General features: G+C 35.6%; 1 protein-coding gene across 2 annotated transcripts; it reads left to right on the top strand.

Annotated features, from left to right (window-relative positions):
- Window positions 1–249: 249 nt before the first annotated feature.
- On the top strand, window positions 250–24,960 carry col6a4a (collagen, type VI, alpha 4a). Of its 2 annotated transcripts, none has more exons than XM_043260115.1 (41): window positions 250–277; window positions 4,242–4,339; window positions 4,908–5,498; window positions 5,734–6,288; window positions 6,632–7,249; window positions 7,620–8,174; window positions 8,731–9,288; window positions 10,051–10,623; window positions 10,733–11,308; window positions 11,447–11,796; window positions 12,309–12,387; window positions 12,516–12,661; window positions 13,001–13,093; window positions 13,182–13,235; window positions 13,941–14,012; window positions 14,095–14,121; window positions 14,467–14,511; window positions 14,802–14,855; window positions 14,960–15,022; window positions 15,378–15,443; window positions 15,801–15,854; window positions 15,951–15,986; window positions 16,076–16,138; window positions 16,332–16,394; window positions 16,503–16,565; window positions 16,654–16,716; window positions 16,908–16,958; window positions 17,132–17,167; window positions 17,295–17,357; window positions 17,436–17,498; window positions 17,576–17,611; window positions 17,784–17,820; window positions 17,927–17,938; window positions 18,101–18,594; window positions 18,934–19,030; window positions 19,676–20,344; window positions 20,742–20,850; window positions 21,530–21,669; window positions 22,214–22,384; window positions 23,812–23,850; window positions 23,981–24,960. In XM_043260115.1, exons 2-41 carry the CDS (start codon window positions 4,264–4,266, stop codon window positions 24,151–24,153), a joined length of 7,683 nt encoding a protein of 2,560 aa, XP_043116050.1. In that variant the 5' UTR covers window positions 250–277; window positions 4,242–4,263; the 3' UTR covers window positions 24,154–24,960. The 2 variants fall into 2 exon arrangements, with proteins under 2 accessions (XP_043116050.1, XP_043116049.1); XM_043260114.1 differs by lacking the exon at window positions 250–277 and adding an exon at window positions 913–1,081.
- Window positions 24,961–25,036: the final 76 nt, after the last annotated feature.

Raw genomic sequence — 25,036 nt, forward strand, 5'->3', positions numbered from 1 at the left:
CCTAACAGTCTTCTAAACGCTCTTTTTCATTGCGCAAAAGTCTGTGCATTTAAATGCAGCTGGATCTGAGCTAACGATGTTGTAAAAAGCCCTATAAAAACGAATATTATTTCAATATCACTTTCCAGATGAACTGAACTACATGTAGACATTCATTCAATTCATGAAAAGAATGAAGATGCGGCGGGGGAGGGGGCTCATTGAGGAGTGGTCAAACAGTCTATGTACAGACGTGCTCGTGCAGTGGATTGTTGTTTTGCGCTCCGACAGATGTAGAGTAAGTGCACGCACTTCATTCTTGCATGCAGAGCCATTGCTTTCATTATTGCTGAAAATTATTGCTGAGTGTGTTTTTGTTATAATACGATATGAGGGGTTCTGCAAGTGTTTGGGGAGGACTAAGCACTGCTAAAAAGTAGGATAGGTTAAAGTAACTGGAATATGGTTTGTATCAAAGTAAAGCTCTCTGCTTGCATTTTATTAAAGCGATGTTAGGGTTTTGTCTGCTTTATTATAATGATGATTATTATGAGAACGATACTTTTAAACGATTACAGTTAAACCTGTCTCCTTTCGCATAATCTGCAAATAATTATGACAAACATTTTTAAACTAATTTTAAAATGAATTATACATTTTACATTGAAGTTTAATATATATTTTTTTATTTAATGCAAGTCATCTATATAAAAAGCAATTATTTTGTTATATTATTGTATTCTATACATATGTTACCCTGTCAGATTTAGCTTCAAGCATGATATTATGTGGTGTTAAAGAGAAGAATAGTACACTAACTGACTAACTAACTAACTAACTAACTAACTGAATTAACAGAACAAATATAAATATATAATATATAATATATATGTAATACAATTAAATATTTTCATTTTGTTTACACAGCAACTTGTCATCACTAAAGACAGCAACTTACCACCACATGTCCTTGTCATGATCAGTAGGGGGCTAACTGGGCTAACCATAATTTAACTTTTATGAAATAAGAAATGTAGCAAACGAATTGAGAATATACTACTGAAAAAAAGGCGAAAGTTGTTCAGCTTTGGATGGATATGCTGTAAGTATTTGTTTAATTTGGAACGTCCTGCATGAATGTGAAAGATTTGTTGCTTGTTTTGGAGTGGTCTTAGATATGCCATTTTATTAGCAGGAATTTCCTTCAGTCCTCAGGTCTTGCATACAGCGTGTCGCCAATCAGATAGGGGCCTAGTCTGATTTGGAAATAAGGTGCAAATGCAAAATTGTTGCAACATTTTCTGAGGCACACATCTCAAACTCCTACATGTGAAATATAGCTATTCTTCATTTTTACAGCGATTCGATTGCACATAAAACAGTTGTGAAAGAACAGATTTAGAACGTCTGGTAAACTAACAGCCTTATAACTAGACAAAGCTTAACTGGTTTGACAAAGCCTTAAAGTTTGAAGTTTGCATTTGTGCGCGTTAGTTAGCTAATTTGGTGTCTTCTTGCCAAAAATTTGCTCTCGGGTTTAGGGATTTTAAAAACCAACGTAACTGCACATCTAGAGCTCCGGTTGGAGGTGATCAGATCCATATGTTCTATGCTGTCATCATGCTTGATCACACAATAAGCAGAGTTCCATGGATTGTTTACATCGTGTAACATATGCAGCTGTGTTATAGACGTGGTCGGTATGCAAAATAAATGAAGAGAGCATCAAAGGCGTTTGTTTACCTCATAAGACGTGTTGTGCATTACCACATGGTGTCTGTCAGCGCTTGAACGTTTGCCATTGTGGAATACAGTTCTAGTCAAGGTCTAGATTTCAAGGCAACTAGTCTGATTGAAAGCAGATCGAGTGCATAGGGTTAGGATTTTTTTTTTGCTCTGTGCTGTCATCCTGTCATTTATATCATTATAACTGAATGGCATGATATTGCCGTCTCTCCCTTATCACTTGTGTGCTGGTGTTTATTTTCCACATTCTAGTGGTGGCATGCATTGCAAAGGTTTCTGATGCCTTTAGTAGCATTTTTACTCCTTAATCAGTTTCTGACTCTGTCATTTGATGACAAGAAATAATCTAAGAACTATGAAATAAATAATCAGAACATTCTGTGTCTAAAGGCTTTCATTTGCTCAGATTTGTGGATTGTTATGGTCAATAGATGATTTACGGTGTACTTTATTCATTTAAAACTTGTCCTATTAATATTTGTGTCAGACATTGTCTGACCTCTAAAATCATAAGGCAGGAAAACGTGCATGCAAAGATTTGCCTCAGTGACATGTCATGGCCTCTGGTTTTGGTTTTCTCAATCAATCAATTCTCTCTTCACAGTTTAATTACTTCCATGTGCAAAATATTTGATCCAGCTTTCCTGTTACCCTTAAACATATGGGCCTCACAACGTTTTTCGCTCATTTGGTTCTGGCTTAAGGGTTTAAACTCTTTTGGGAAGTTTGGATATTATTAGTTTTTCTGTCTAAATCTGCTTTATCAAAACTGTTGACATTTTTAGTGCCATAGAACATGAGTGGGCCGCCCATTTCCTTTCATCCTGTACTGGGGTGGCATTTAATGCGAGAGACGAATAGGATTACCATGATAATAATAGTGATAATAATAAATTAGTAAACTAAACAAAATTCAATCTGATTGTACTTTATATACTGCAATTAAAGTCAACGGTATTTTTTAAGAAATTAATACTTCACATTGAATTAAATTATTAATTACAATTTTTTTTCCATTATTAAAACCTTAATATGTTCAAATTTTTCTATTGTTTATGTTGAAAGTGTTTCAAGAACAGCAGACCACATTAAAGCAAATGGACCGTCCAGCTCAAATTACTAGATCATTTATGAAATAAACTAGCGGCAGTTGTTTGGGATGTGCATGCAAATAACTTCAATTGAAACAAACAACAAAATACAAAAGCGCATTTAATATTAAATGCCTATGCTTGTATAGTAAGTAATTGCATTGTGTAACATGTGACATAAGAGCTTGTCAATGGCTGTATTTGGAAAGTCTGGAGCAGATTAGCATCCTAATGAAAGAGCATGGTTAGAAAAAAAAATTGTATTGGAGCGAGTTTTTCTGTTAGAGTGCCTGAAACAAAGATAGGCTCCATGTGTCTCTCATGTGTGATTCTATTTTAGACCACTTTATTAAGCATGACTTCAGACGAGCAGAACACAGAATAGATGTGATTTCCTTTGAGCTCCTTTGCATTTGGGATGATGGGCACATGATATTTGAATCTCTCAAAAACGTGAATGAAGAAAAGCAAGTGGATAAAGATGTGTCCATTGATTTTTGAAATGAAAATTAGTTGAACGTTTAAGCTCAGGCCTTGTAAAATGTACATGAGATTGTTTTCTTCACCGATTTAGAGAAATAGCATTACATCACTCAGTTACCAGTGGTGAATGGGTGCCGTCAGAATGTTTCTTCTTCAATCCTCCAGTTAAAAAAAATCTATCCTCTGCTTGTAAATGGTGCTTGATTTGTGCGTATTTCTCTCATGATTTAGATGAGACAATTTTATCACTGCAATATTATGAATAGCAGTGGTTTGACAACTATGGATTCAGAATGTGGCTTCACAGAAAAGATAGAAATTTATTACGGTTTGCATTTATTTTCTTCAGAATAAGACACAACCTTAGCGACTAAAAACATTACATGGGAGTATGGGAAGTCTAACATTTATGCGGTTGTTTTATCGTGTCTTTGAGAGGTTGTGTTTTTCATGCCAGGAACAGATTGGTATTCCTTTCTTCTCACCACATGAAAGAGTTGGGGTCTTGGGCTATGAGAGCTTGTGGGTTTAGAAAGACCTCAATTGACCTCAAATTTCACAGCTGTTCTGTGCTGCCATTCCAACTCAAACATTTCTTAACAGGAAAATAAATAAACACTTTTCATTGTCTCCTTGTTGTAGTTGATTTAATTTGGTCATTGCTGTTTTTAGTTCAGACAGCACATATCCTAAACAGCTATATTTTTTGTCATTTTGACGTTTTAATCTGAACATCAAAAATAACGTTATTTTATAGTCTCTTGTTTAAAATATGTATTTTAAGGAATAATATTATGGGGTCTTTCTGATGTATTTTTTTTAACTTTAATGTTTTAAAATATTAAATTTAAAAATGTTGCTCAAGTTAGGTTTAGTATAAGGTGGTACTGAATTTATTTGCAAATACCATGCTAAAATGATTTTTTTTAAATTTCTGTTCAGGTCTTCGGGACGTGCTCAGACAATGGGGAAGATACAGGCTTTTCTTTCTGGTTTAATCCTTGCATCATGTTTTCTGGTAGGCACTGCACAGGAAACAGGTAAACACCTTACAAATACTTGCCATGTCTAATTAACTGGTGATAAACAATTTCCTAAATAATACATTATTATTTTTATTACTTTTATTTTTACGTGACCCACAGAAAATTAATGTTATGTTTTTTTATATTTATATATATACTACCATTCAGAGGTTTGGTCAGTAAGATTTTTTTAATAAAAAGAAAACATTTATTCAGCAAGGAGAATGCATTTAATTGACCAAAATTTACAGTACAGACTTAAACTGTAACAAGTACAGTTCTTTTGAACTTTCTATCCATTAAAAAAGTTTAATGTTTCCCACAAAAATATTAAGCAGCATAACTCTTTCAAAATGTGTCTTGAGCATCTTTGAAAATTATTTCTGAGGAATCATGTGACACTAAAGACGAGAGTGATTGCTGATCAATTATTGTATTTTTGATCAAATAAATCCAGCCATGATGAAATAAAAGACTTAAAATTAAAAAGTCCAAATTTTGAACAGTAGTGTATATTTGTGTCATTTATGACACTTACATATGTCTTAATTATCATGTGTTTTCTGTTATTCTCTCATGATAGAATGCCTGAATGAAAATCCACTATATGACATTGTATTCCTTGTGGATAGTTCCAGCAGCATTGGTACTCAAGACTTCCAGGAGGTTAGGAATTTCATGCACAATTTTGTGGATGCTTTGGATATTGACAATGAAAAGGTAAAGGTTGGCCTTCTTCAGTTCAGCACCGACCCCCACAAAGAGTTTCTGATAGGGGAATATGCAAACAAAGCAGAGCTGATTAGGAAAATAAATGACCTTCCATACCGAAGGGGAGGCACGTTCATGGGAAAAGCAATGGATTTCCTTAAAGACAGCTATTTCAATAGTGAGCATGGAAGCCGTATCAATGAAAATGTGCCTCAGATTGTTGTGTTGATCACAGACGGCCAGTCATCCGATGATATAAAAGGACCAGCTGAAGATCTGCGAGAGAAGGGTATTATCATCTTTGCCATTGGTATCGGTCCAACTAACATGACTGAGTTAAAGGCTATTGCCAACAGACCATCTGAGCGCTTTGTGGTTAACATCGCCAATTACCAAGCACTGCAAGAACTGACAACCACCATGAAGGAGACAGTGTGCATCTTGATGAGGTATCAGGGCAAAGGTAAATAAATGTTCAGATGTCAACAAGTCTGTATACACCTGATATTTGAAGCTATATCAAGTGGTCGAGAAAGATAACAGTTTACACCTGGTACAGTGTTAATACATTGCTTTTAAATAACCTTACTAAATGACTATCACTGATGGTTAAGTTACAAGCAATGACTGTGTAATATGTTGAATATTCATGTGCAAATATATAAAATAGTCAATGATTTATTTTGTGTCTGTTTCAGCCATTGCCCCAAAGTTTGCTGATTTATTTGTCCTGGTGGATAGTTTGGCCCAGAGAGAAATACTAGAGATACAGAAACTTCTCACCCTACTGGCTGAGCAGCTCAATGTGGGTGACGGATCTCATAAGATTGCACTGGCTCAATTTGGAGAGAACGTCATTAAGGAGTTCCTGTTTAATGACTACAAAGTAAAGGAAACAGCCATTGATTACATAAAACGTTTCCAGCCCAGGCCCAATGGACAGCGAAAAATAGGAAAGGCCATAGATTATGTTCACACTCATTTTCTAAACACGGCATCTGGCAGCAGAATTGCTAAAGGCTACAAGCAGTATCTGCTGGTACTGAGAACAGGGGAATCTGACGACTCTGCTCTGAGGGCCATACGGACTATGAAGGCTGAGGATGTGACCGTTATTGATATCAGATTGGATATTAATTTACCCTACCTGACACCTACACTACGCACTTTCAAGGTTGATCAGAATATCAATCAGATTGCAACAGATATCATAAAACTAATTCAGCAACCAGAAGTTTTCAATGTTATAGGAGGTTAGTTTGCCTTTATTTTAACTATGAACAGTACAGATGTGACAGAGCATTACAAATTATATTTACTTTAAGGTATTAAGTAAGTGTTTTCACCACACTTTTCTTTTCTCTCTTGTTATTTTTTTTATTACTTAAAAATATATATTTTGAAAATATTTACATCCATATATTTAAATAAATTGTATACACATATATATTATGTAAAACAAAATACATATATGTATATATTATTTTATTATTATTATATGTGATTAATCACGATTCTTCATCTGGCAGCATTAAAGTATTTTCCATTTGTTAACCTATGTTACTAACCATGCATGTTTATTGTCTTCTTTTACAGATTGTTCATCAGCAGTAGTGGCAGACATTGTGTTTATTGTGGACGAATCAGGTAGTATCACCAGTAGCAACTTTGAACAAGTAAAACGTTTCATCCACCGCACAATAAGTGGTCTTGAGGTGAACTCTGACAGTGTGAGGGTGGGAATGATTCTTTACAGCGACAAACCCAGTGTCGAATTCTACTTGAACGATTTCGTTAACAAAACTGAAATTCTGAACTATATTAAAATCATACCATACAGAGGTGGAGGAACTGCAACCGGTGCGGCTTTGACGTTTGCCATGAACAAACTCTTTACTGCGAGGAGGGGCAGCAGGAAAGCTCTCGGTGTTAAGCAGATCGCTATCGTCATCACTGATGGTCAGTCACAAGATGATGTCACCGCCCCAGCTGCCCAGTTGAGGCGCTCGGGAGTCACCGTATATGCCCTCGGGGTGAAGGATGCTAGTGAGAAGGAGCTCAAAAGAATAGGCTCTTACCCCGAACGGCAGTTTGTGTTCAATGTGGATAGTTTTCTAATGCTTACTTCGCTGGAGAAAAGCCTCAGAAAGAGCCTTTGTAAGGTTGTGGTTAATAGAGGTTTTGACAAGAACAATAAATTCATCCTAAAACAAGGTAAAAGCAACAGTCAAAAATATCAAAACTTCCTACATCACATGCTAAATTATGTAATTGGTTAATATATTTGATACATTTGGAATAGTTGGATTTAGTATGTTTTTTCTTTTTTTGATTCATCACTTTTGATGAAATTCTCTGCCATTTTTTGTCATGGTTAGAAATTATTACTTAATTGTAATATTTTTTAATAATACTTTTATAACTTGTTTTATATAATTGTTCAAACTTCATTTAAAATGATTATACATTTAATTTAAAGAGCTTGTGCAAAAATAATGCTTTATTTTTGTTACTCTTGCCTTTGGCTTCTATATATAGTTTCTTGCACTTTTTGTACTTGCACTAATTCAGTCTTCACCTTTAGCATGTGTGAATACAGATGAAGCCGATATTTATTTCCTTTTGGACCACTCAAGCAAAACTCGTGCCGACTTTGAAGACGTGAAGACATTTATCCTAAGCTTCCTGAAACTTTTCAACATTGGACCCAATCAAGTTCGTGTGGGAGTTGTGAATGTCAACCATGCTCCGACTACACAGTTCAGACTGACGGAGCACAAAAACAGAACCTCGTTAGAAGCGGCAGTGAAGAAAATCAATCAGCCCTATGGAGGCAAAGAGAAAGGCAAAGCACTAAGTTATATGGCCGATCTCTTTGGTCAGGCTAGAACATCCCGTTTGGCGGTGCAGAAGATTCTCATTGTCATTACTGATAAGGAATCCCAAGATGAGGTCAGGGAACCAGCGGAAGAGTTAAGGATTCAAGGTGTTTCAGTCTATGCCATTGGATTAAGGGATGCCGTCCAGGCTGAGCTTCTGAGAATGACGGCTGACCTGACTAAGCAGTTCTATGTGACCAACTATGATGCTCTGAATGCCCTCAAGAATGAAATTATGCCAGTTATTTGTTCACAAAAGGGTAAGATTAACACATATGCTGAAAAGAAATGTTCTTGTCTGGTTTAAAACAACAAATTACATTTAGACAAACTTGAAAACGTTAACTAATTATTAAAGATGCACTACCATTCAAATGTTCAAAAGTTTTTTTTTACATTTTACATGGACTTAAGTATACTGATGTGACAGTAGCATGTATAATATAACAAAATATTTAATTTTCAATCTGGGAAAAAATACCATATTTATTTCCAATAATGCCATATTCAATAATGATAATAAACTTTTTGGAGCACTAAATAAGCATATTAGAGTAATTTCTGAAGTATTTAGGGAAACTTGAAACTCGATGTTTTCTGGAAATTTTAGATTACATTTTTGAAATCCATTAATATAGTTATTTAAAATTTGAATAATATTTTACAATATTACTGTTTTTACTTGGTAAATAAAATTAGACTCAAAATCCTTGAAATTCCACAAGCTTTTGTATGTTAGGGTAGAGTAAAGATTTTATTTCTAATTTTAAATAAGTTAGATATATTTACTGGATTTTTTTCTTCTACTTTCTTTAGCCTGCAAGAACAAAGTGGCAGATATCATGTTTTTGATCGATGGCTCTTCTAGCATTTACAGTCTTAACTTTACATCAATGATGACGTTTATTACCAAAGTCGTAAATGGTACCGTCATTGGAGAAGATACTGTTCGTATTGGGGTGGTCCAGTTCAGCGATAATCCAAGGCTGGAGTTTCCACTGAATAGGTTCTACAACCAAGATGAAGTAGAGAAAGCGCTCAGCAGGATTAAGCAGCAAATGGGAAACACGTACACAGGAAAAGCACTCTCATTCATTTCAAGATATTTTGACAAATCAAACGGTGGTCGGCCTCATGTTCCACAGTTCCTTATAGTTATTACTGATGGGGAAGCTCATGATGCTGTCGCTGCACCAGCAAAGGCCATCAGAAACAAGGGTGTGACCATTTTCTCAATAGGTGTGGGCCATGTAAACACCACACAGCTCTGGGAGATCAGTGGAACTCGAGAAAAAGTGTACGTTGAGAGGGATTTTGATGCACTTCAGTCCATTGACAAAAACCTCCAATTCAAGATCTGCAACCCTCAAACAGGTGAATCTTACATTCCTAAAATTTCCACGTATTACAGCACAGCTTAGTGTTTTGGATGTTATTTATCTGTATAGGGTTTTAAAAATATATAGAATTTGCGTGGATTTTGAATTTGGATTGGTTTTAAATACAAAAAATCTGTATTTAAAACCTGTGAGAATATGCTACTTTCGTCAGAACTAAGATGGGCTGGACAATATATTCATGCACATATATCTATGTTATCTAAGACTTCTGCACTTCTGCATTCATCTACTTAAGTGTTACACATGCATGACAGTTAGCAGACGTTACTGTTTACAGTACAGTTCATAAAGTTTTAAATATTTACTATAAGTTTTCTTATACAAACGCATTGCTTTACCTTCAAAATGCGTTTATTATCCTGCTGGAGTATTTTTTTAAGATGTTTGTTTGTAATTCCTTGCACTTCAAAATCTCGACCACCAGTTGCCGCCAGTATTAAGCTGATAAGAGCCAGGACATTTCTTAATATGACTCCAATTGTATTTTTCTGAAAGGAGAAAGTCATATACAGATAGGTTTAGGGTAAATAAATCATGGTATCATTTTAATTTTTGTGTTGACTAACTTATTTAAGTAGCAATTCTGTATACTGTTAGTCATGCATTTTAAATTGTAATGTAACCATATTGCTTGAGTACAAAGTTTAGCTGAGAAAAAACACTAAAATAAACCATCTTAGACCAATGGAATATATTTATGGAATATTAATAAACATCTTTCTCATATTACTTATAGATTGTCCAAGTAAGCAGTTGGCTGATGTGATCTTCCTGGTGCAGTGCACCCGACGGATTCGTAATCAAGACTTTGAAAACATTATAGACTTTTTAATCTCTGTGGTGAACAGCACACAGATTGGGGAAAATCTAATTCAAATTGGCGTTATTGTTCACTCGGGCAATCCAACTCAATTCACTTTAAAACAGTACAAAAATAAACGTCAGGTAGTTGAGGCCATAAAAAACTTGATGATCCCAACTGGAAACGACAACACCGCTAAGGCTCTTGGATACTCACTCGATTACTTCAAAGAAGAGAATGGTGGGCGTCAGAAACGGAACATCCCCCAAATGCTATTCCTGGTTACGGATGGTAATGCTAGAGACAGAGAGAATTTACGCGCACGTGCTAAGGAGTTTGAGGCGAAACATATAAATGTGTATGGAATTGGAGTGTCTAGAGCTCAAGAAAGTGAGCTGGAGATCATTACCAGGAACAAAAACAAAGTCTTCCATGTTGATAATTACGAGGGACTTAAAGGACTGCGGAAGAACATCTCCAGTGTCCTTTGCAATGCAACCAAACCAGGTAAAAGCTTTTGCTTCAAACTTTTGCTTTAAGAATTCAAAAACAAATTAGATAACTGATTTTTCAGCATGACCAAAATTGGATTGTCTCTGATCGTTCTGTCTTGCAGAATGCCAGATGGAGATAGCCGACCTGGTGTTTCTCATTGACGGATCTGTAAGCATCGAGGAAAAGCAATGGGAAATTATGATTAATTTCTTGCTAAGCCTTGTGGACAAGCTCCGTGTTTCTCCAGAACTTATCAGAATTGGTGTAGCCCAGTTCAGCACCTCATATAAGAAGGAATTCTACTTAAATGAGCATAAAGATGTGGAGGGTGTGAAATCAGCAATTCGAAATATCACGCAGATGAAACATGAGACAGAAATCGGAAGAGCTCTGAAAGGAGTTAAGGAATTCTTCAAGGCAGACAAAGGGAGTCGCGCAGAGCGTGGCATACCCCAAAATCTTGTACTTATTACTGATGGTAAATCTTTAGACAGTGTGAAAAAACCGGCCGATGATCTCCGACAACTTCATATTAACATATTTGTTATTGGAATTGGGAAAGTCTCAAAGCAACAGCTTAATTACATTGCCGGGTCACCGGACAGGAAATTCGAAGTGAAGAACTTCACCAACCTGAATCTGATAACAGCAACATTTGTTGATGCTCTTTGTGTTCCTCAACCCTTAGTAGATCCAAGTGAGTAGAAGTACCTATGTGTGATATTAGATTGAACATTGAAAATAGATTAAAATATACCTTTAAGTGTAACATCAAATTAGGAATTAATTGTTATGATTAGATTAAAACATTGAAATTCTGTTTCTCTTTATTAAGGTTGTAGTATTGACATTGGCATCGGATTTGATAACTCACGCACCAGTTCAAGTTCTCTGTCAATCTTTAGAGACCAGAAAAAGCTTCAGTTGTACCTGCCTGAGATCATCCGGTATGTTTCAGTTGTGCACAACCTGTGTTGTATAAGCAACCCAACCCTCAGTACCAATGTAGGCTTCCGACTGGTCAAAGCTGATGGAAAGCTGCTGAATGATATTTCCTTCGAAGAATATGATGAACGCGTGGTACAAAAAGTTATGAAATTTGAGACTTCAGACTCTCTGAAATTCGACACAAAGCTTCTGGACTCGTTTAAGGAGAAGTTCAATTATTCAAATGCATATGTAAAGGTGAGAACAGAAGTTAACAGATCAGCACATCTGAAAAATACATCATAGATAGATAGATAGATAGATAGATAGATAGATAGATAGATAGATAGATAGATAGATAGATAGATAGATAGGGAGAGAGAGAGAGAGAGAGAGAGAGAGAGAGAGAGAGAGAGAGAGAGAGAGAGAGAGACTGCAAAAAATGCTTTTCTAGCCTAGATTTTTTTGTGTCCAAAATATCTAAAAATTCTTAAATTGAGAAGGATTTTCTAGGCAAGTAAAAAAAAGTATTGATAGAAAGAAAGAAAGAAAGAAATAAAGAAAGAAAGAAAGATAGATAGATAGATAGATAGATAGATAGATAGATAGATAGATAGATAGATAGATAGATAGATAGATAGATAGATAGATAGAGAAAAAAGAAAGAACCAGCACTGACCACCCTAAACCAACACAAACCAACAACGAAATTAATGTTGTTATAAGCTTGTCTTTTCATCTGTGAAAGTTTTTTTTTTCTTTCTTTCTAGGTGCTCATCATCTTTACAGACGGATTGGATGAGCCTGTTGAGAACCTTCTGCCTGCCGTCGAAAGCCTCAGGACCAGTGGTACATTCAAAGCAATTAAACAGCAATGAGTTTTTTTTTTTTTTAAACACAGCAATTTTTTTGTATTAATTACATTTACAGATGCTTGTTTGTTTTGTTTACTAAGACTCCCTTTGTGACACTGACAGGAGTAAAAGCGTTGATGATCGTGGCGCTTGAAGGATTTAAAAACTCTGCTGACCTGCAGAGGCTGGAGTTCGGTCGAGGGATGCACTACAAGCAGCTTCTCTCTATCGGCATGCAGAATGTGGCCAGTGTCATGCAGAAGCAGATTGTAAGTCAAAGCCTAGACAAAAGAGTCGTATCATGGCGATTAGGAATGGCTCTGTATTGCACAATTTTAGTACTATGAGAAATTTTTGGATTTATTCGTCACATGCAAGTACATTGCTATTTGAAGTACATTAGCAGCCTTAGCAATCACTGCAGTGTTTTGACTGCTGTGTAAACATATGGCTTCCTGTGGGTGGAAGTGGGAGGCTTTTTAAAATGAAGGGAAACAGCTCAGAGCACTAAAGAAAGATGTCAAGATGTCAAGTGTTTGGCATCAACAGTCATTTATAACATAAAAAACTCAGTGTTTCTCACTCTCGCGCTTTCTGTCAATCCACAGGATACAGTTGCTTCAAGGGAGTGCTGTAATGTGATGTGTAAATGCACTGGTGATGAGGGAACACGTGGAGATTATGGTCAACGAGGGATAAAGGTGAATAGATTTAGGAGAGCAGATTTATTAAACAATATTTGAAAATAGAGAAAACGACTGTTTAATTTGCCACTGTACTGCTGATCAGGGGAATCCTGGGCTGAAAGGACTTCCTGGTTTCCCTGGAGAAGAAGGAGGGGCTGTAAGTTCTTCATTTTATACTTATTCTTATTTGTTTCAATTCATTTAAATATTTTAATGAACTTTTATGTGATAGGCACGTCACTTTGCAATGCCCTTGAACCTCAATGCATTTGTGGTGTTTGTATCCTTAACATAACACCTTTTTTTTTTATATTATTAAACGGTTATTCTGGCTCAAACACAATAATGGCCTTGGACTAGTTGGTTATCAGAGCCATTGTAGAAATGGTCCTTTTACAGTGCACTTACAATGCAACTTTTTCTTGGTCAATGATGTGACTGTTGTCAGAAAGTTTAGAGGTTGGTAAGATTACAAAAAAAATACTATTTTCATCAAGGATGAAATTGTTCCAAATGAATTATATTTTAAATAATTACTGTTCTTTTAAACTTTCTTAATTGTGGTTTAAATAAGCAGCACAATCGTTTTATCGATAATAAAATATATTAGAATTATTGTGACCCTGAAGACTGGATTAATTGATGATGAACATTTTAGAAAATGCTTAAATTTTAATAATATCTTACAGTATTACCATTTTTACTGTATATTTTAATGGGCATAAGTGACAGTATTGATACTGCATTTGTGAGAAGTACTATTCATTTTTGTGTAAAACGATGCACATAAATACTTAAACTCTTTCAGTATGTGAATATATTGTCATATGTCGAAGTCATGTACAGTACATGTGTATTTCAGGGTAATAGAGGGCCTCCTGGGTTGAACGGAACTCGAGGACATCAGGGATGCATTGGAAGAAGAGGCATAAAGGTAAGACATAGTGCTATATGATTTCTTGGCTTTTAGCACTGAAACCTGTAACATTTACATTTTGCTGTTTTTTTTTCTTCAGGGTGGCAGAGGCTACAGAGGCGATAACGTGAGTACATTCATAAGAATATGGACACTGACACCCAAAGTTCAAATAAACATTGCTCTCTGTTGAGACAGCAAAATAACTTTAAGATAGCTTTGATTCTTTATACAAGTTTGTACCTAATTATTGCCAGACAGCAGTTATTAGCCGGCGTCTGTTTTTATATTACTGTCTTTGATTTGCATCTGGGAAGGTTTGTTTTAGCCTGTGGTTTTTCTTGTTTTTATGAAGTTGCATGTAAAGTGTGTTCCTGTATTCTTTCTTCGATTTCATTTGGCTCGTTAATGAAAGTAATGCAACCACCGCTTATTAACGTCGTGAGACTCTTTTAATCTTTTTTATTTATAGGGAGATGATGGAGAAGATGGTTTAGATGGGATAAATGGTGAACAGGTAAGAAAATTATGGTGTACTGCTAACATCTAGTAATCCAAGGCTGATGCATAAATATGATGCAACAATAAACAAAGTTTATATAATTTTATTTATATAGTTTATATAATATCCATATAATGTCTTAATATTGTAATTAAACTTAAACTTTATTTATATATTATGTATTATATATTAACCACTGAGCAAACACCTAATAATTGCACATTCTTCAGAAAATGTAGTTTCCCCTGAATTTTCAAAATATGAAAGGTATGCATTTCTGTTGTTAAACTAATTGTTCCTTTTAGGGTACAACGGGAGCATCAGGAAACCCAGGAGAGCGAGGAGATCCAGGCAGCTCAGTAAAATCCATCACATATATTCTTCTTTGTACTTGCGCAATGACACAGTCTCACTTTAGTGCTTTTATTTCATTTAATTTATCTTCATTGTGCTCAAACCGTAGGGTACAAGAGGCATCAGAGGAAACCCTGGAAACCCAGGACAGCGAGGCATAAGAGGAGATCCGGTTAGTAGACTTTAGCTGCACATAATTATCCCTTAATGTAGCAAAATACAATTTATACTATGATTAAAATGATGAATTTTCATTTCCATTGATTTCAAAAGATAGTTCAATTCAGATCTGTATTTGCAGTTGTTCGCATATAGAAATTCAGTTCATTTGTTTTGAATGGTTTGTGGTTAACATCATTTCTAATTGCCAAATTTGGCCACGAATGCCTCAAGGGTAGCCAAATTGTGGGGTAATTTTGGGAAATAATAGCAGGTGAAAGAACAGCAACTGATAAATGTCATGCAGTAGATGTTCAGTAGTTTTTGGCTGAATTCTTACTCATTTAAATCCATGTAATTATAATCAGGGAAGTCCAGGATTAGACAACAACTCCCGTGGTCCTAAGGGTGACTTCGGCAGCCAAGGCATTCCGGTATGGGGAGGTTATTACATTTTTTATAACAACTGACCCTTAACAGTGTCGTTTTACATTTAAATGTCTAAATGTATTAACAGAAATTTTTTTTGACTCCTAATAAAAAGGCTAAAAAACTAATATGCTGGTTGCAATCTTTTGATTAATACGTTAAAAAAGTGTCATTTAATTATCTGTTTTGTGTATTTATTGGAAAACATGTTATTCAGGGCCAATGTTCTTTTAACAAGTAACAACGGTAATTCTCTAAAAACATTTACTATATATTTATTATCCATTTATATTTATTTGCCAATATTTTGTGTATGTATTTATATATGAACAATTTAACAACAAATATCAATCTGTGAACAGGGTGAACCAGGATCAGACGGTCTTCCTGGCCTACTTGGTGATGGTGGCAGACCAGTAAATAAATCTAATCTTTGATATATAAATATAGTATTAACTAGTATTAACGTATTAGCCTGTTTTCTCTTTTAATATTTTGTTCTTTATTTTCAGGGTCCTGATGGCAGAAGAGGCTCAGCGGGTCAGCTGGTAAAGTACTGTTGAAATAATACTTAAGCCACTTATAAAATTGTTTAAATTATTTTTAATTTTTTTAATTTTTTTATTGGTGAATTCAGGGTGGTAGGGGGCCTCCAGGAACAGCAGGACTACAAGGACTCCCTGGGGCCACAGGTCCATTGGTAATGTACAAATTGTTCCCATTTTTAAATGTATAAATAAATATATCTTAAGAAAATTTTTTTTTTTGTTGGAGTACTATCAAATGTGAAAGTATGTAACCCCCTTTTAAAATGCATTCGATCGTAAATTGGATGTATGTAAATATTTTGAGTTTGAGCTTGTGATTGATTCTTTCTTTCTGTCTCTGTTCAGGGGGCTCGTGGTCCACCTGGTCCAGGTGGGCAGAAAGGTTATATTGGTCTACCTGGACCTCAGGTATATATTGAAAAACAACTAATTGACTATTTTATTTGGTTACTGTTGCCATTAATATCGAGTAGACCACATCCACCACATGAGACTGTGCTGATTTCCTTTACACAGGGATCTCCTGGCTCTCCAGGAAGGCCAGGATCTAAAGGAAGCTCTGGGTCCAGGGGACAGAAGGTCAGTGACTTCTTTTAAAGTCATCCTCTTTGTTTATAAATTGAAGCTTTTTTATATTAAACCTGCTTATCTTGCTTTTGCCTTACAGGGCCAGCCAGGTGATCCTGGAGATAAAGGAACTTTCGGACCTCCAGGCCCCAGAGGACTGCCGGTTACTTTTTCTTTCTTTTTTTATGCTACCAAAACTCAGCAATGTCAGCCATTATATATCATCATTTAGCACATTCAGAAATGCTATTTTGCTGTTAAACGTAATAATTCAACAGTTTGCCTGATCATCTTTATTTGATATTAGATACAGATACAATTGCAACTGATTGCAGCATTTATTTCTAATCATAGGGAAAAGATGGTGCAGATGGCTATGGATTCCAAGGACCCAAAGGACAGAAGGTTTATAGAGAATCGTGTTGCAATCATTTGTTTTGAAATATTCAATTACTGCGATGCCACGGAATACACAAAAAATATGCAATATATGTGGCATTATTTCACTAAAAACAACATATGGTCTTTTAATTTATATGGAAACATTATACTTTTTATTTCCTTCATTTTTTTCTAAGGGAGATTCTGGTTTCCCAGGTTATACTGGACTTCAGGTGAGTTTTCATTTATCCAAAACTTGGAAGTACTTTAATTATAATGTGGTTGGTTCTAAAATAATCACTTGATAGTATAACCAATAATGAGCGAACAATATTTAGTCACTCTCTTTTCGACATTCAGGGAGAACAAGGTTTTAAAGGAGGAAAAGGAGGTGGTGGTCTTAAAGGCAACACAGGAAGAGGGGTAATAACATTTTAAAGTAATTTTTTTTACTCATTCAATGAGAACTTTGAGGAGATTAAATTGGTTGTCTGATAATAGGGCAATGCTGGAAGGCCAGGACAACGTGGAGATCCTGGCAGCGAAGGTGTGAATGGACACAAGGTATGTTTATTAAAATTATTCACATCATATGGTTATGGGAACTTGAAGGGACACAGAATGTTGTTTTCTTCACATAGGGACCAAAAGGAACACGCGGAGCCAGACAGATTTCTGTAAGTTTCTGATTTTATATGTTTTTATTACTGCTATACAGTACATGTGTGTATGCATATATGTTTTGGGATAAAAGAAACATTTATAATTTTGATCTATACAATGTTGGCTGTTGCTACAGACAATAGACTGGTTTATATATACACAAAGATAATACAAATTCTTTTGTAGGACTGCAAACTGATCTCATATGTCCGAGACAACTGTGGTAAGTAACTTTTAATTATGATTCTATTTTCTTCTTGAAATAGATACAGTAATAACCTTATAATGATGCTTTTGACATTTGTGTGTTTTTTTTTTTTTTTTTACAGTTTGCTGCAGAGGTAGGTAACTTTTTATGTCATATAACCCAAAAACATAAATTTTAGAAATTACAAAAAAAAATGTATTTCATTGATTCATCATTTATCATTATTTTAATTTCAGCTTAATTTATTATTAAATAACGTCTCTTACTCTTCTTCCTCTTATGTTTATTTCTCTAGATAACATAAAATGCCCTGCCTACCCCACTGATCTTGTGATTGGCTTGGACATGTCTGAAGATGTTCTTCCTCAAGGCTTTGAGCGCATGCGTTCTGTAGTTCTTAGACTGCTGGACAATCTCAAAATTGCAGAGAGCAGCTGCCCGACGGGGGCTCGGGTGGCTGTGGTCTCCTACAGCTCACACACCAAATACCTGATCCGCTTCAACGACTATCAACGCAAGAAGCAGCTTATTCAAGCGGTGAATAACATCGCCCTGGAACGCACTTCAAATAGGCGTAACATTGGCGCTGCCATGCGTTTTGTGGGCAGGAATGTCCTGAAGCGTGTGCGAAAGGGCGTCCTGATGAGGAAGGTAGTGATTTTACTCACCGCTGGAGAATCTCAGGATTCGACATCCCTCACCACAGCCATTCTAGAGTACAAGGGCCTGAAAATTAAGCTTGGGGTCATCTCACTAAGGAATGTCCCTATTATTAAAAGAGCTTTTGAGGTAAAATTACTTTAAGCACACTTATATCTGTGTTTTACTTAACTTTTTATTATTTAATGGAATAGTTCACGCAAAAATGAAAATTCTGTCATTTACTCGCCTTCATGTTGTTGCAAATCTGTATGAATGAAAATTTTTAAGACACAATGTTCTCTTAAGTTAGTAAATTGGTTCTCCAAACCTTAAAAAAAAGATTTTTTACTTTTGGGTGAACTGTCCCTTTAATTATTAAATCATGATCATGTGTGCCTAACAGAAGATGTTTTAATACAAAACTTTGTGTTTTTAACAGTGTATAGGCCTATTCATTCTCACTGTGCGATGTTTTGTTGTATGCAGGCAGATGAAACCCAGAGTTTTATCTTGACTGTGCTGGGCAGATTGCAAGACCAGAATACAACTCTCAGTAAGATCCAGAGTTGTGTTATTTGCTTTGGTAAGACCCAGTGATTTATCTCCATCTTTCTCACACCCAGTGTTAGTAAAAAAAATATGAATGTGTCAAATAGGAATAAGAAAATAAGTATGAATCGTGATTAATTCGATACTTAATTCGAAGATTGTGTAATATTTCACAGTGCTACATGAAACCACATAAAGACCCACAGTAAAATAATATAATATACTACAATCTTTAGATAGATATATATAATATAATACAGTCTTTAATGTTAGTATTTATTTTAAAGTGCTGATCTATTGCTTGAGACATATTATTATTATTATTATTATTATTATTATATGAAAAACATAACAATTATTTCCAGTATTTCCTCAAAGTTCAGCATTTATATGAGATAGAAATCTTTTGTAACATTATAAATGCCTTCACTGTTATTATTATACATGTAATATAATTAAAAGTATTCATTTAAAAAACGTTCCCAATATAATAAGTGCATAGTGTCTCAAATATTGTTCATATTTGCAAAACATCTGTAAATAAGGTCAAACAATTCTATATGAACTATAAAAGAATTAAATAACACAAAAACATTAATAAACATACATGTAAGCAATGGAGTATGTGGAGGTCTGTGTTTGTAGTTTGTTCGTGATGTGCTCTTTTTTCTCTTCTAAGATCCCTGTAAACCAGCTAGAGAATGTACTGGCACCAACCTCCCATCATCTCCTCAGGAGTTAGACATGGACTTAGCGGTGATTGTGGACGGCTCCCGTAGCATCCTTTCTGACGAGTACGAGGGTGTGAAGGAGGTGCTCGGCCGTGTGCTCGATCAGATTGTTGTGAGCAGTCAACCCAACAGCATCGACAGACAAGCGAGAGTGGCTGTCTACCAGCAGAGCTCCACGTATGGTGAAGCCCAGTCCGGTGTCAAAGTGATCTTCAACTTCCAGCAGTTCCCCGATCGCAGTTTAATGAAGCGGAGCATCTACCAGGAGCTACAGCAAACCGGAGGCCATTCCCGACTGGATCTGGCAATGGAATACGCCATAATGAAGGGCATCCTCTCTGCTCCTAAGGGTCGCAAGAACAAGATGGTGTTGGTCATCCTTGGACCAGCTTCGGCAAATCAGTACAATGACAAGGTGGAATTTATGTCCAAAGTTGCGAAATGCGAGGGAGTTGTTCTCTTCACACTGACGGTGGGTGAGTTAATCTCCACAGCTCAGGTGGAGGACCTTGCCAGCTACCCCTCAGAACAGCACCTCATTCACCTGGGACACTTGAAACATGGAGAACATGAGTATGTGCAGCACTTCATAAGGACGTTCTTCCACATTCTGAGCAGTAAGGAATGCTTTGTGTCTTTTAATGCAGCTTAAACTTTGAACTTTGTCATTATTTACTCATCCTCATGTCATTCCAAACCCGTAACAGCTTCGTTCATCTTCGGAACACAAATTAAAATATTTTTGATGAAACAGGAGAGCCATCTGACCCTTAAACTGATGTCACATGAACTGATGTATTTACTAAGTTTCTGGAGCAGTTGTATTGCTGTCTATGGAGGATCAAAATTATATTTTTTGTTCTGATAATGAATGACATGAGGGTGAATAATCAATGATAGAATTTTTATATTGGGGTGAACTGACTCTTAAATGATGGCTTTGCATATCTTGATCAAGATTGAGAGCTCCTTAAGGAGCTTGTGTGTGTTAATATAGTTTATTTGTGATTGCAGAAAATGTGAACTCCTACCCTGATCCATCACTCCAGCAGCAGTGTGGTAATTTACAGCAAGGTTCAGGCCAGTCTTCTGACTACGAGGCGGCACAGAGACCTGTGTACAGGTATCAGCTGACAAAATATCAGGTTTCAGGTCATAGAAGAAACACTGAACATTGATCACTGTTTTTATTTGTTTATTTAGTTTCATAGTAAAAGGGAAGATGCTTATGTATACAAAGTTATGACATAATTTATATGTAATGCATGTCATAGGTGCAGGTTAGTAAAATTCAGGTTAATAAATTAATGTAATTAACATAAGAGGCAGGTACTAAAGATGCTAATTTAAACTGGCAATATTTAGTTATGTATATAATATTTTTTGATTTATACAGAAAGGCAAATTAATGAAATCTAAAATGAAAATAAATACATAAATAAATAGTAAATGTAATTTACATATAATAAATAAAATACACCCACACATACATACATATACATACACATGTATGTATGTATGTTCCATTTCTATATAGAAAAATGGGAGTTTCTTTCATTTTTTTTTTATTACTGGTATAAGTACAATTATCAAATATATATATTTTTTACTCTGATTTGTAAGTTGCTTTGGATAAAAGTATCTGCTAATAGACTAAGGGTATACATAATGAACTGTATTAATATCAAATATTATTAATAATTATCAATTATACTATATATTATATATATTATACTTACATTTTGCGTAATAAAATGGTGCAGCTGTGTGTGGCCAGTGTCAAAACAAATGCTGCTTCCTAGTGTTCCTGTGCCGTCCAACATATACCCAAATGTAGCGGTGGAAGTGGAGGAAGAAGATGCTGGAGAGGAAGAGATGGAGGATCAACAGAACTCAGGCCGTGGAGACGCAGGAGTCAAGTTTCCTGTTGACCGCGTTTACAGTATGTTCTGAAAAACCTCCTCTCACATCACAGTGTCTATAGTGTTTAAACATATGCAACAAAAGGATTGTGGCAACAGTGGTCCCAGCAGAAAATTGTGCAGGGCAGTGCAGAAATTCAACTGGGCCAATGGAAAAATTTGGATTCAACAAGTCAATGGAAAATTGTGAGTTGGGAAGTCAATATTTTATTTGATTTTACAATGTAAGGGGGTGTAAACTCACTGGCTGTAAAGAGAAAGCTATGGAACAAAGAGGAGAAACTTAAGTCCCAGAGGAGCACAATTTGTATGGCCCCAATCCCAGAAAGCTATCGCTATTTCTACCAAGGCGGAAGTCAGTCTGATGGCAAATTACAGCTAAATTGTGACATTAGTTAGGTAAAATGATAGAGGAGGAATTAGAGTTATAACAGCGACTATTCTTTGGCTAGACGCTGCACACACAGAGAACTCCATATGCTCTTTTTAATAGGATGCTCTCTATTCTATATAAATACAGGATTCTCTTAATGGCTTATCAGTAAATAAGTGTTTTGCTTTCAGATCTGTGTCAGCTGAACAGGGACCGTGGCACCATCTGTGGTGAATATGTGCAGCGTTGGTACTATAATGAAGCGGTCGGTACATGTCTACCCTTCTGGTATGGAGGTTGTGACGGAAACAGCAACCGTTTTAATTCAGAAATGGAATGCCTTCAGATATGTGGCAAACAAAGTAAGTGTTTTGTGCAATGTCTCATAAATCATTGTAAATATGCTTTGCTATGAAAGATGAGTGTAGCCTAACTTATATAAGATATAAAAATGCTTAATTGTTTAATGTCTGTCACTAGAAGGACCATACCAAGATTGCAAAAATAATGTTAAAGGAACATTGTTTTTGCAATAATGTTAAAAGAAAATGTTAAAAGAAATCTGCACTTAAAAAATAGGCTCGTTTTCCAGATCCACTAGGGTTAAACAGTTAGTTTTACCATTTTAGAATACATTCAGCCAATATCCGGTTCTGGTGTAACCACTTTTAGCTTAGCTTAGCATAGATCAGTGAATCTGATTAGATCATTAGCATCTTGCTCAAAAATAATCAAAGAGTTTTGATAATTTTTCTGTTTAAAGCTTAACTCTTCTGTAGTTACAATGTGTACTAAGACCGACTATAAATTAAATGTTGTGATTTTCTAGGGTGATATGTCAAGGAACTACACTCTCATTCTGGCCTAATAATCAAGGAATACCATGCCATACCATGGTCCCAGCAGGTACAGTGACATTATGCAGCCCCTGAAAATGCTGGGTACTATTTTCAGGCGTTGCGTAATATCATTCTGCCTATTATACTGATGGCAGCCATGATTATTACGCCAGAATGGGGGTATAGTACCTAGTGTCATATCAGTAGAAAATCACAACTTTAATTTCTGTCATTCTTACTTGACGATGTAATTATAAAAGGGTAACTTTTTTGAGCGAGAAGCTAATGGTCTTATCCGATTCAATGATCTATGCTATGCTAAGCTACAAGTGCTTTGCCAGACCTTAAGATTGGCTGAATGGATTCAAAAATGGCAAACCTCAACTGCTTAGTTCTATAGTAGTTGGAAAATTAGCCTATTTTCAAAAAAAAGTGGAGTATTTATTTAACGGTGCTGGTCCTCCAATCTGGGCAAGCTGACCTTGAGCTACTGCAGAACACATTTTAATTTAATTTTAATTATTTTGTAACAACTGAGATATTTATATCCAAAGGTATTTTTACAGAGGAACGTCAAAATGGTTCAAAAGGTTTCCATTTTAGAAACCTGGTCAGTCTTTCAGCCTGAATAGCTGAAAAGTTGCCCAAAATCCCCTCTTAATCTATCCAACATACCAGTCTGACAGACCGACGAACAACACCAAAACAGATTAGTCTAGTTCAGTATATTTTTCATTTTTCTGCAGGGTTGTTTGGAAAAGAATGTAGTCCCACCCAAATTCAAACCATTGGTTAATATATCAAGTGCTGAGAACAATTTGCAATTCTATTTAGCGCCTTTAGCAGCAAGGAAATTACAAACTCTACCTTTAAGAAATCAACTATCAATCAAGGTGCTTTGTCTATATGTTATGATGCTGAAACATTTTTGTTCTTTATTAAATCACCAGATCCTGAAGTAGTCCTGCAGGCAAAAGAGGAAGAGGATGGTGAGAAATGAGCCGTCTCTGTAACTGCTTGTCTGGCTTTTGCTGATTCTTGTGGTTAAAAGGATTTGATCTGGCCATTATAATATTGCCTGAACTGACCAAAACTCTTTCCTGATGTTTCCACTCACAGATGTGTGCCTCATGAAACAGGATGTGGGGCCCTGCAGTGACTATGCTTTAAGCTGGTACTATGACATGCAGCAGAATGAATGCATTCACTTCTGGTTTGGAGGATGTGGAGGAAACAAAAACAGGTTTAATACGCAGAAGGAATGTGAAGCTCTTTGCATGAAATACATTTAGCCAGGATGACTTTCCAAATGACACTTTTGAGCAAAGTCTTTCTTCAACCTCATATTTAGCAATGTCTTATTTTTCCTCTGTGATCCAGATTATATTTATGCAGGTTTACAACAAAATGCATATAATTATCTGGCACCGCAACGCAATAGCAAATAAGTATATTTTTTATGTTTGTTGTACTTTTTCGGTCAGCTAAGTATGAAAGCTCTCCTGTTTCCGTCAAGAGATTAAAAAAAAAGGTTTTTAATCTCACAATTCTTACTTTTTTCTCTTGCACTTCTAACAATTGTGGTTTTCCTGGAAATCTTGAAAAAAAAGTTGAAATTTTTAACCTGTTTTTTATCTTGCAGTTTAGAATTTTTTCTCAAAATTGGGAAAAAGTTTGAAAAGTCTGAAAAAACCAAAAAAACAATTAAAATGTAAAAAAGTTTAGAAACTTCTACAAGTCACGTTGGCTCTGATAGCCATGTAGGCAGTGCGCCAACATATAGCACTGTTGAGCTGCAGCATCCCAAGTTTGAATTCTGACTTGAGGAGCTTTCCCTGATCCCTCCTCCATCTCTCTCTTCCACTTTCCTTCCTGTCAATTCTGATCTGTCATATCATAATTCAAAAATGCCAGTCTTAAAAACTTCTGTAAGTCACATTGTGTGTAGATTAAAATGTCAGTGTTTCAGTGAAGATGCTCTGTGGCAGCACTAGTTATGTGCAATATTTTTCGATAAAAATTGTTTTCAATAATTACAGTTTTACTTCTGTAATCTGACTTGTTTTTCCATTAAAAAAAAAAAAAAAGTACAGTTGGACTTGATTTTATTCATTCAGTTGCCCTTAATTTTAGATGTTTCATGATCACTTGAAACAATACTAAATACGCTGTGCT

This window comes from Puntigrus tetrazona, chromosome 16 (genome assembly GCF_018831695.1).
Source record: "Puntigrus tetrazona isolate hp1 chromosome 16, ASM1883169v1, whole genome shotgun sequence".
NCBI lineage: Eukaryota > Metazoa > Chordata > Actinopteri > Cypriniformes > Cyprinidae > Puntigrus > Puntigrus tetrazona.

What these genes read in the sequence shown, in the direction of transcription:
- col6a4a (XM_043260114.1), top strand. An exon ending in CTGGAGAAGAAGGAGGGGCT is followed by an intron (nt 13,236 to 13,940) that starts GTAAGTTCTTCA and finishes TGTGTATTTCAG; the next exon opens with GGTAATAGAGGGCCTCCTGG. An exon ending in GCGGAGCCAGACAGATTTCT is followed by an intron (nt 17,612 to 17,783) that starts GTAAGTTTCTGA and finishes ATTCTTTTGTAG; the next exon opens with GACTGCAAACTGATCTCATA.